General features: G+C 46.7%; 1 protein-coding gene across 1 annotated transcript in view; it reads left to right on the top strand.

Annotated features, from left to right (window-relative positions):
• Positions 1 to 314: 314 nt before the first annotated feature.
• The window catches only part of SERINC2 (serine incorporator 2), a 23720-nt gene continuing 11815 nt past the window's right edge, over positions 315 to 12219 (top strand). Inside the window, exons 1-3 of the mRNA XM_074305526.1 lie at positions 315 to 558; positions 10013 to 10174; positions 10833 to 11020. Of these exons, the coding sequence (XP_074161627.1) occupies positions 520 to 558; positions 10013 to 10174; positions 10833 to 11020 (389 nt within the window). The 5' untranslated portion in view covers positions 315 to 519. The remainder of the gene's footprint in view (positions 559 to 10012; positions 10175 to 10832; positions 11021 to 12219) is intronic.

Here is a 12219-nt window from a genome sequence, read left to right as displayed (position 1 = left end):
CAGACAAAGGCCTGGGTCCGGGTCCTCAGGGAGCTTGCCTTCCTTAGCCGCCGCCTTGGCTCCCGGGGAGCAGAGGGACCGAAATGTAAACACACGGAATTTCGTGGGCAGGTAGTGGTGGGTCGGAGGAGCGGAGCGCCCGGCTGAGTGCTCTCGGAGCACTGGGAGGGAGCACTATCCGGGCGCAGGACTAGCTCCCTCACAGACCGAGAACCTGTTAATTCCCGGCCTGCCCGCCCCCGCCGGTCCCTCGCGAGGAGGGGAAGCGGCCCACCTAGCTCCAGGTGAGCTCCGAGCGCCCTGCTCGCGGGCGCCCCCAGGCTTCGGCGGAAAGGACAGGGCGTGGAAGGGAGCGGGGGCGGGACGCGGAACGAGCCGGGGAGGAGCGGGGAGGCTCCAGGTAGGGCAGCCGGGAAGGGCGGGGTTCTCGCCGGAGGAGCCGGGACCGCGTCGCGCCCGGCGGGCGCAGAGAGAGCGCAGCCCGCGTCCGGCCGGAAAGCCGAGTTAGAAACCGCCACCATGGGCGCCTGCCTGGGGGTCTGTTCCCTGCTCAGCTGTGTAAGTGACCTCCCCCTCCCCCCTGTCCCCCCGTCCTGGGAGCCTTTCTCCTCCGCCCCGCTTTCAATGTGCCCGATGCCCGGTTTCGCGCGACAACAGCTCCTGCCCGGCACCCCTTCCCCGGTCCCAGCCCCTTCCCGGAGCCCCCAACTCCCGCCGGCCCATGCGGCGTCCTCGCGCGGCCGGGCGCCTTGTTTATCCCGAGCGAGCGGATGCCCCGAGCAGCTGGCCGCGGGCTCTCGGGTTACCGGGGACAGGCCCGGCATGACGGGGGGGAGGGGCCCTTTCCGCGCCGGGCCCCCGGGTCCCGGTGCTTGGGGGATGAGAGGCCGGACAGGGCTGGAGGAGGGGGTCGGGATTCTCGGATTACAGGAGAGGAGGACGACCCGCGGTGGGGGGCCGCTCCGGTAGCGGAGTCGGCGGTGGTTCGGGAGGAGGAGAGTCCCGGAGTGGTCTGGGAGGAGAGGGAGGACTCAGGGTGGTCTGGAGGAGCGGGTCCGAGGAGTAGGATTGGCGGTGGTCCGGAAGGACGGTCCGTGAGCGGGATGGGAGACTGATTTGTTATTCTTAGAAAGTCAGAGCTTTCAGAAAATCTGGAATCCCGAGTCTTGAGGCCCTCCCTCCCTCCCTCCCTTATTTTACAGGGGAGGGAATGCGATGGGGGAGGGGTTTCTAAGAGGGGTGTTATCTAGAAAAAGAGGGCTGGGGCTAGAACGAGACTTTTAAGTTCTCCGTAGAATGTCGGAGCTAGAAGTACTTTAACGATCTTGAGAAGCAGGAGAAAAGGGTCTTTATTTCGAGGCCAGGAGCTGGGTTCAAATTCAGACTGGGTGTTTTGGTTAAGTGCGTTGACCTCTTCCCCGCCTCAGTTTCTATCTCTGTAAAACGAAGAGTCCCTCCCAGCTCGGGCTCTGACGTATCGGGGAATTATGGGAGTGGGCTTGGGTGTGGGAGGCGTGCAGACCGGAGCTACCCCGGAAACCAGCTTCCAAACCTAATTAAGTTCCATCCGTGGGCCGCTCTTCCCCTCGGATCCTTCCTCTCGGACTCTAGAGACCCTGAGCTAAGGGGCCCGGCCCCTGCGCTGCGGAGCATAAAAGCCAGTCTGGTTAATGGCAGTTTGACGGCCACTAGCTTTGAGCCCAGGTGCTCGAGACCGGGGTTGGGCTTGTAAGAACATTTGGCTATTGTATTCGGGTCAGAACTTTCTCTAGGCGGGGGAGGGGAATGCTAGAACAACCTTGAGGCCCAATTTATTTCTTAAAGAAAGTCCCTCATCCCTAGAAATGGGGGCTCCATTTGTGGAAAGGCCAGGAGACCGTTCATTCAGACTTAGCTGGGGTAGGCTTTGGCTCCCAGCCAACCGCCTTGGAAAATGTGTCTGGGAAAAAACCAGCCCCCCGCATTCGGGCTTTTAGTGAAGTGAAATAAATCCCCCTCTTGTTAGCCCCAGGCCCACAAGGCAAAGCTGTTCCTGGGTTTCTTCCCCTTCCCCAGCCGGGTCTCATTAAGTCTTTCTGGAGTTTATTCTTTCCAAGTCCAGCCCCCCTTTCCTCTCCACAAAGAAGAGGGCTCGGGGTGTTCTTCCTGTTGAATGGAAACGGAGGGGGGGATTTCCCCCTCTTTCTTTCCCTGCTTTGCCTCGTCCCCTCTGTCCCACAGTTGCGGGGGGAGGAGTCGGGCTCCCCGGCTACTGGGCTATTTTCTAGGGGTTGTGGGAAGCAGAGAATAGGCTGATCCCTGACTGGCCAGGGTGTGTGAGACCTTTGTTTCCTGGGGTGGGAGAGACTACCGGGAAATAACACACTCAGGGGGGGGGGTGGTAGGGGGGGAAAGGGGTTGTGTGCGTGTGTGTCCGTGAAGAAATCTGGTGAATCATGGAGGGTTGGCGCAGAGAAGGCGGCCGGTGCCAGTTTGCACAGGAAAGTGGAAATGTTTGCTGCAGGAGTTGGGAGGCAGGACTTTATCCTCTTTTTCACCTCTCCTTTTGGCGCCTCCCTTTTACCATCTCTCCAGCATCCTCATTCTCCGATGGTGGAATCATTTACTTTTGCCAGTCCTCTCCCATGATACCTTTGCACTGATGCCTTCAAGCCTAGAATGCATTTCCTCCTCACTTCTGTTAAAGTGAAAACCTTTTTCCTTTCTCCCTCTCTCTCCCTTCCCCCTTCTTTCCTTTCCCCGTTCTCCCCTTACCCCCTCCCTCTTTCTGTCTCTCTCCCTTTCTTCTTCTCCCTTTTCCTTTTTCTCCCTCTTTTTCTTTCACCCTTCTTTTCTCTCTCCCTTCCTTCTCTTCCTCCTCCCTAAATATACTCTTATTTATAGAGTGTGTGCTCTTTGAGGACAGGAACTGACACTTTTGAATTTATATCCCCTCACAATCCACACGATACTTAGTATCTTAGTGAGGTATTTAATAACTGTATTGTGGCTCAGGTGTCTGACAAAAAGCTGGAAACTATAAGTTCATTCTCCTTCAGCTAACACGCTGCTGTTAGATCCATCGGGAGGCAATCCTGGCTGATCTGATCAGTTTCTTTGAGTCCAGCACCAATCTGGAGTCATACTGGGGCCCCTGCTTTGGGACTCGGGGCTTTCAGTTTCCAAACTTCCTGCCCACTGACTCTATCTCTACCCTTCTGACCTTGTTCCAGAGCTTTGGAGCCTGCTTAGTTCCCAGAGCTCCGAAATCTTCCACGCCCTTTTCCTAATTACTCTGCCACCTACTTATAAATAAGCTAAATGTCCTATTTTTGAATGTTTTTTTTTTTTTTTTTTGATCCCGTGGGTGCATCCTCCAGATTGCTAGGTTGAATTTCCAAGTGTTTATTTTCAAAGGAAGACATAATATACAAATTCAAAAGGAATACACCAGGGAAAGGTAATAAGATGTGAATGAAAGAAAAATACCGAATCAATCACAAATATTTAATCATTGGGATGGCCCTGTAAGACCAGGGCCTGGATTTAGAGTCAGGAAGACCTGAATTCAAATCCTAAATGCTTTCTTTGGGACCTAAACTGACTTAACTACTGTTTTCCTCAGTTTCCTAATCTATAAAATGGGCATAACAATAGTTCCTATTTTAGTTAGTATCTGCTAAGTGCTTTTTTGCCTTTGAGCATTGTGTAAATATTGCCCCTGCTGTTGTTTACTCTCTTCCTGGAATTGCTTTGAAATCCTTCGGAATCCAAGACAAAAGTGAAAAGCTCTGCCCTCTAGGGCTTACATTCTAAATTTGGAAAACTTGTTACTCCTTCCTGTCTTGACTTTCCTTGACTCCATTTGAGGTTTTCTTCCTTTATGATCCTGGTTTTTCCATTTACTTCTACTCATTGGACAGATGAGGAAACTGAGGCAGGCAGGGTGAAGTGATTTGCTTAGAGTCACACAGCAAATAAGTGTCTGAGGCCAGATTTGAATTCAGGAAGATGAATTCCTGACTCGGGTACTTTTGATTGCAGTCCTTTACCTGTCTGGTTAGAAGAGGGAGATATGTTTCCTCTTTTTTCTCAGTCCTATGTTTAGCTTTTAAAAATTCCTTTTTACAAATACAAGATTGGGGGATGTATGGCGACACCTTTTGAGGAAAGGACCTGGGGATTTTAGTGGACCACAAGCTCAATATGATTCCACAGTGACAGTGCAGTCAAGGGAAAGGCCCCTGAGCTAATGGACTTTGGCTCTTGCAGGATAGATTGTAGGATCACAGCTAGAAGAAGCTGGATGGGTAGAAGGTGTTAACTGGTTGACAAAAGGAACCTTAGGATCTTCTTCTATTCCACAGCTCTCATTTTACAAATTGAGGAAACTGAAGTATTGGTACATGATAGAATCATAACATTAGAACTGGACTAGACTTTAGAGACATCATAGAGAAGCAAGTTGAAGCCTAAGCAGTTAAATGACTTATTTGTAGTCACCTAGGCAGTCAGTGTTAGAGATGAGATTTCAAACCAGATCTCATTTAGGGCTCTTTCCACTGTATGACCTGGACTTCAGCTGACTGACAGCTCTATAAGATCCTATATTTAGAACTGGGAGGAACCATAAAGGTCCGTTAGTCTAACACTACAAAGGAGAAAATTGAGACCTGGAGAGGTGAGGCAAGGTTGCCCAATTACTATAAAGAGAGCCTCATTAGTGATTTTATTGAACTTGAAGACGACTTTTAATAATCTAAAGTTGCTGAAATCTAGGAGACCAAGGCCACTTGGGCTGAAATTTGGGTCTCAGGCTTGGAGTCTGACATTTTAAACGATAGTTCGGCTCTATTCAATAGACATTTAACACATAGTATATAAGAAGTCTTGTTCTAGGAGCAGAGGATGCAAAGTTCAAAATGATGCAGTCCCTGCCCTCACATTCTCCTTTGGGAAACAAGCTGTTCTGTAAAACCTCAGAGTTGAAGAGGTCAGGTATGCTAACCTGTGCTTTGATAAGATTTCATCTTCTCAGTGGAAATATGTTTTGCATGACTTCATGTGTATAATGGGGAATATTTCTTGCTTTCCTAGTGGGAGGGGGTGGAGTGGAAGAAAGAGAGACAATTTAGAACTGAAAATTTTAAAAAGTAAATTTTCTTAAAAGAGAACCCATCTTCTCCACAATATATGGCAATGATCACCTAGAGTTTTCTTGAGGAACTCTTGTTAAGGTCCTTCCTTAAGGTCCAACTTCTTATGGCAACCTGTGCCTCTTTGGGATCTCTCCCATGCAATGGGAAGTTTTTCCCATCATCAAGGCTAAATTTCAGTCTTCTAGTTCAGCCCTCTGGGGCCAAGCTGAACATGTCTAACACTTTTTCTAGAAATGTAAAGACAGGTGTTAGATCCCTCTTCTGCTCTCTAGGCTAAATATATTCCATTATTCAAACTCAATCTCACTATTTGAAAGGTCCAGTGGCTGAGGAGTAGTTGAAATCAGATAACATAAACATGCAGTAGTCCCGCCTATTTGGCCAGATTGCCTTCAGGATTGCTCTTTGGTCTCACCATAATCTCTAGTCCCTCCTCCCTTTCTGGCTTTCCTTCGCCCCAGTTTTAACTTTATAAACTAGCAAGTTCAGCAGCATACTGTTCCCTACTGTTCACTCACATTCATGACTTGCCAGGTCCCTGTCCTGGGTTACCCCCACTTAGCTTCTCTGCTCCTACTCCTGAGCTGTTGGATAACATTGGAAGAAGTCTCCCAATGCATCAGCTGGATCCACTGCATATTTATTGTCTAATCTCAAATGCTGAATGGCTAGGTAGCCAGGCTTGGAATCAGGGGATCTCATCTTCCAGAGTTCAAATCCAGCCTCAGACACTTACTAGCTGCGGGACTCTGAGCAAGTCATTTCACCATTTGCCTTAGTTTCCTCATCTGTAAAATGAGCTGGAGCAGGAAATGACAAATGTGCCAAGAAAAGCCCAAATGGGCTCATGAAAAACTGAACACAACTAAACAACAACAGTGGAACACATAATCTATCCTTTGTTTTTCCCTACATCTATTCTGTTTTCTTTCTTGACAGAGGATCTTACCTTCCATTTTACTTGAAATATTGAGGTTATCCATCACCAGTTCCCTCTTGTTCTCTTACTCTTCTACTCAAAACCCTTCTGTGTGACTAGTCACCGTATCCTAGGTTCCAGACTGATGAAGAGTTGACCCTTCCCCTTTTTAAGGCCAGCTGAACTTGAATCCTGCCTCTCAGACACTCCTGTCTGCCTGGTCAGAGAAGTAAACCAAAGGCCTGAGGAGGAGAAGAACATTGATGAGTGGAGAGATCAGGGAGGGCTTTCAAGAGGAGGTGACAGAAGGGAGTTCATCTTAGAAGCAATGGGGAGCCCCTTTTCGCTTGTTTTAGTCCCAGCTTGCTTCCTAATTTGCTTTGTGATTATAGGTTAGCTACTTCCATTCCCTGGGCCTCAGTTTCCCTATTTGTAAAATAAGTGTAAATGCTTCCAGAGAACAGGAATCTGTTATCTTTCTCTCTCAACATCATCTCTGCACACTATTGGTTATTGTCCTTTATTTTACCAAAATGACAATACTATGTCACTTTTGACCTTGGATCAAGGTATAATGTGTCCAACTGTGGCTGATCAGCCCAACATGAGGTCAGAATGTCCTATCGCAGGTCGGGCACAAATAGTCCACATGAGCATTAGGGATGGAGATGTTTCTAGATTTGTGCATCTCGTGTTTCTTTTAAGCTAGTGTAATTCTGCTTTGCCCATAGAGCCTGGGGGCTTCTTTGATGTGGGCACACCATAATGGGTCGTCCTGTGCCAGGGTTCCCCATGTTACACCATTGATTCCAGAGTCCTACAGAACTATAGGTGTGAATGACTGAGTGCAAGAATGAAGGAATAAATGAGTTAGAAAGTGAAAGAAACAAGATCTCCAAGTTCTCTGACAGCTCTGACATTTTAGGAGATGGCTCATTAGTAAGTTTGTAATAGAACCTGTGAGAGAGTATGTAAAAAATAGCCAGTCTTAAAGTCAGAAAAATCTAGGATCAAATCTTGCCTCTGTCTGATTCAGTCAGTGAGTGATCCTGGGCAATCACTCTCTGCCCAGTCTCACTTCTTAAAGCCAATTTGCCAGTGTCTGTCAGTCTGTCTTAGTAGAGGGATTTTCTTCAAGGGGACTTTCCTATACCAGGGGCATCAGAGCTCAATAAAAATGGAAGCCATTAAACCATCAGACTTGCTGGCTGAATATTGGCCTAGAAAACCACAAGTTCACATTGTCTATGGTTGATTGCATTTTTATTTATTTTGCTAAATATTTTATGATTGCATTGTGACTTGAAGGTTAAGCCACTCTGAGTCAGCTGTGTTCCCGCTGCTCTATGTTGGTGACATCACAGGTTTAGTTTGAAAAATAAATACATTAAAGTTCAACAAAAACCTGACAAGTTTTCACATGAAGAGAAGGGAGAAGGAAAGAGGATCCTTCTCAGGAGAAAAATCATTGGCCTTTGTCCCATTTGTGTCTGGTCAGAGCAGACCTGCCAATCTCAGTGAGAAGGCATTTCTGGGCCAAAGCTAACTAGGACTGGGGCTTCTTCCCAGACTCGGTGCCTAAGCCAGGCCCTTCCCTTTCTGGAAAGCCATGTCTTGGCGTGCTGAGGAGCTGGTTTAATGCCTCTGGCCACATGTTGGGGTGAAAGAAATACTGGATTCAGGAGACAGGAGACTGGATCTCTCTCTAGTTTCCCAGGTGACTGGTCATAGAATCTCAGTTGGAAGGAAACTGAGTTCCACCCTTTTCGTGATTTATTGAAACCTTCTATTTTTAGATTAATAGTCATTTCTGGAAATAGCTTTTTGATCCTAAAGACAGCTAAGTAACACAGGGCATAGAATGGTAGACTTAGATTGAAGAAGAACTGAGTTACAATCTAGATTTAGATACTAAAACTTTTCCCACCCTCAGTTTCCTAATCTGGATAATGGGTATAATCATAGCATCTGCTATGAGGTTCAAATACTTTGGCAACCTTAAAATACTCTTTAAGTGCTCACTATTATCTCTATTATCAATAATGATAATCCTTTTTTTTTTTTTTTTTTTTTTTGGTGAGGTAATTGGAGTTAAGTGACTTGCCCAGGGTCACAGAGCTAGGAAGTGTTAAGTGTCTGATATCAGATTTGAACTCAGGGCCTCCTGACTTCAGGGCTGATACTCTATCCACTGAACCACCTAGCTGTCCCCCCAACACCCCTTCTTTTTAATCAAGAAAAACACCTAATATAACTATCTCTGATAATGTATGTACTGTCCTGCTTCATTAGTCCCCCTCTTTGCCAAGTCAAGAAAGAGATATTTTGTTCTCTGTTCTCTGGGATCACCCTTGTTTTTTTCAGCTGCTCAGAGTTTTGCTTCATTTTCTCAAATTTTCCATTTATGGTATTATAGTCCTTGTATCTACTTACACTGTTCTGTGCCAGTCATTTCCTACATCTACATCGATCATTTCTTACAACTCTTCCTTAAACATTTCTTTTTCCCTGGCTCCCAGAATATTACTATCTATTGATTTTCCAACCGGTCTTCCTGCTGCCCCTCAGCTCCTGCTGACTTTTTCCTCCTGTGTCCCTGGAACAGAATAGCTCCTACTCACAACTCTGTCCTTGGTCCTGCTTTTCTGTTCTCCCCAGAGACAGCTGATCGCCCAGTGGATATAGGACTGGGCATGAAGTCAGCTTGAGCCTATTATTTTCCCCATTTTATAGAGTAAAAAACTGAGGTTCAGAGGAGCTAAGTAGCTTGACCAATTCACCCAGATTGTAAGCTTCTGAGGTGAAATTAGAATCTGTTTTCTTGATTGCACACCCAGTGCTCTTTTCAGTGGTTAAAAATTCTACAAGGAAAGTCAGCTCAAGGGAGAGTGAGTTTTAAGAATACAATTTTATTGTCCCAAAGACAAATGAAGAGCTTTATAGAGTCTCATGTGGAAGTACAGGAATCCCATGGACTAATTCAGATGTTAATGGGAGAAGAACTGGGCATGTCAGTTAACACAAAGATTATACTTTTACTTTGAAATAAAAACTTTCATCTTACTATCTCTATTTTATTTGTTTTATGGATTTTATGGATTAAAAAAATACACTGTGTCAGTTGTCAAATCTTGATCATTTGAAGTATGCTTTGAATTTTGGTCTTTCTGCTGTGAAAAAGGCACGTGTATAAGATGGAAAATAGAACAAGTAATGAGGGATGAATGTACCGTATTGTAAAGGTCCCATTAGAATAGTCAAAGGATCTAAAGTCCAGAAAGCACTAAGGTTGCCCAGGAAGGCTAAGGAGAATGCATCAGTCCGTAAACAAGCATTTATTGATTATCTACTATGTGCCAGGCACTGTGCTAAGAGCAGGATAAGAAGAAAGGCAAACAAAATTAAACAAATTGAACCCAACCCAACCTTATCTCTCCAGGAGCTCACAGTTAAGACTTGGTTGTTCAGGATAAGGACCCAAAACACTGTTTGGATCATTGGATGAGAATAATGGATGACAGAAAGCAGAAACACACAACTTTATTTTGCCTCTGCTTTCTCTACTCAGGAAAGCCCTGCCCCATTAATTTCTTTTCCATAAAAGTGGAGGGGGGAATGGAGAATTCCAGTCTTCCTTGAGAAGATTTCCAAGAATCACTTGTACTTTAGGGGAGGCTTGCATGAGCTGGTGAGCAATGAGTATGTGCCATGGAACAACAGATAAAGTACATGTCTCTCTCCTCAGTAGAAAGATGGGGAGGGAGTGCTATGGATAAAATGTGGTATTTGCAGCTAATAAAGTTAGAATATTGCTGTGTTGCTCTTGTTTCTCCTTGTTCCCAAGGGGGATTCTGTTGGGAGGTGATATATGGGGAAATAACTGTAGGAGAAAAGAAAAAGCTACGAGCAAAGTAAAAATAAATAATAAATAACTGGGGTGTCCCTCTTCTTTCAGGCATCCTGTCTCTGTGGCTCAGCCCCCTGCATCTTGTGTGGCTGCTGCCCCTCCAGCCGCAATTCCACCGTCAGCCGCCTTGCCTTCACCTTCTTATTGTTTCTTGGGGTCCTGGTGGCTGTCATTATGCTCAGTCCTGGAGTGGAGAGCCACCTATATAAGGTCAGTGGGGCAGTGGATGGAATGGGCCAGGTTGGAGAAGGGTGGTAGAGCTGGAGGGATCTTGAGCAGGTCAGCCTCCCTTTGAAGTCCCCTTTTTGGGACAAAAATAAGAGTTCTTTCTTCTCTTTTTGTGGTCCTTCCCTAAAGGAGGAGTTTAAAGGATGGGGAGGGAGGAGAGGGTCAAGAGAAATCTGAGAGTGTTGGGTTCTGCTGAAATAGCATGGGACTTAGCTGAAGCTTGAGAGAGGGGGGGTGTTGAAGGAATGTGTCAGGAAGGATGCAGCTGTGAGCCCTGATCATGTGGTTAGTGAACCCGGGGAATCACAGCTGTTCTGGGGCCATGAGGGGCTTGGGTGGGTACAGAAGGGTCAGACCTCTCCCAAGAATTTATGGATGGAAGGAGGCCAGCTGGGAGAAGGATGATTGAGTTGGAGAGGTCTTGAGTAGGTCAGTCAGGGAGCTGGGGAGCCTCCCTTTGAAGCTCCCCTTTTGGAGCAAAAATAAGGATTCCTTTTTTTTACCCGTTTTACCTGTTCGGAGACGATGAAGATGGGAAGCAAGTGGTAACCAACCCCCACCCTCACTCCTACCTCCCCCAAGTCGAGGAAATGGGGCTGAGTTGAGTGAGAGGGGAGTCATCATTGCCTTGTCCCCACAGCTGCCCTGGGTGTGTGAGGGGACCCCCTCCACCCTGGGGATCCAAGGCCATGTGGACTGTGGATCCCTGCTAGGCCATCGAGCTGTCTACCGTGTGTGCTTTGCCCTGGCTGCTTTCTTCTTTCTCTTCACCCTGCTGATGCTGTGTGTGAAGAACAGCAAGGACCCTCGAGCTGCCATCCAGAATGGGTGAGAGAGCAGCCCTCCCCTTCGCCCACCCCAATCAATAATAAATAACCAATAGATACCTGCCATGTGCTGGCCATTGTGCTAAGCTAAAGAGAGACAGAAGTATCTAAACAGAGATAACATTAATACATGGTTGTTTCAGTGGGAGACATAGTAGCTGTAGGGGGAGAGCATTTGGAAAAGCCTGAATGGGAAGGTGGCCCTTGAGCTAAGCTTCAGAGGAAGCTAGAACTTTTAAGGTGAGGACGGAGAGTCAACACAAAAGATGGGATGTCCTGTGCAAGAAATAACTAGAAGGGGGAGGCTAGGTGGACTCAGGAGAACCCAAGTGCAAATCCATCTCAAAAACTAGCTGTGTGACTCTAGGTGAGTCACTTAACCCTAATTTCCTCCAAAAAAAGAAAACACTGGAAGGATTAGTGTTATTAGGCTGCAGAGTGTGTGAAGGGGAGTAATAATAATAATAATAATAATAATAAAGCCAGAAAGGAAGGTGGGAAAGACTGAAGTTTAAGTAAACCTGAATTTTAGGAAAATCACTTTGCCAACTGGGTGGAGCAAGGATTGGGGATGAGAGGCTGGAGTAGGGAGAGGAAATCAGAGCAGTGCCGTACAATTGGGGGTTGTATATAGAAGAAAGAACATTGACTCCAAAGTCAAAGCACCAGGGTTCCAATCCCACCTCTGTGAGGGCACTTGGGCCTCCATTTCTTTACGTGCAGTTACGGGGTGGAAGATCCCTTTTACAGTTCAAGATTTATGGACCCCATGCTGAGGCCCTGGGCAAAGGCGGTCACTGTGTGAGTGGAGGGGAGTTTTTCCTTCAAATCCTGAGCTTGGGATCGTCCCATCAAGGCCTCACCGTTTCCCCTCTCCGTTCTGGTCGTTAGTTTAGTTGGCAAATGTTATCTGATTGCACATATATAACTGTTTCAAATTAGGGAAGGGGGAGGAAAGGGAGGGAGGGAGAAAATTTGGAACTCAAAGTTCAAGAGAACTTTAAAAAAACTAAAGTGTAGTAAGATGAAAAAATGTTATCTGTGGCTCACTACTTCCAAGGTTATGTGGTGGGGAGGCAGTTTACTCGCTTGGAGCTCATAGTTTAAACGATAGAAGAAAAGATAAGATGCACATAATTGCAACAAAGATAAATGACTAGTATCCTGTGATGGGGAACTCATTACCACATCCTGAAGCGG

This window comes from Sminthopsis crassicaudata, chromosome 3 (genome assembly GCF_048593235.1).
Source record: "Sminthopsis crassicaudata isolate SCR6 chromosome 3, ASM4859323v1, whole genome shotgun sequence".
Lineage (NCBI taxonomy): Eukaryota > Metazoa > Chordata > Mammalia > Dasyuromorphia > Dasyuridae > Sminthopsis > Sminthopsis crassicaudata.
This window is presented reverse-complemented; position numbering and strand designations above follow the sequence as displayed.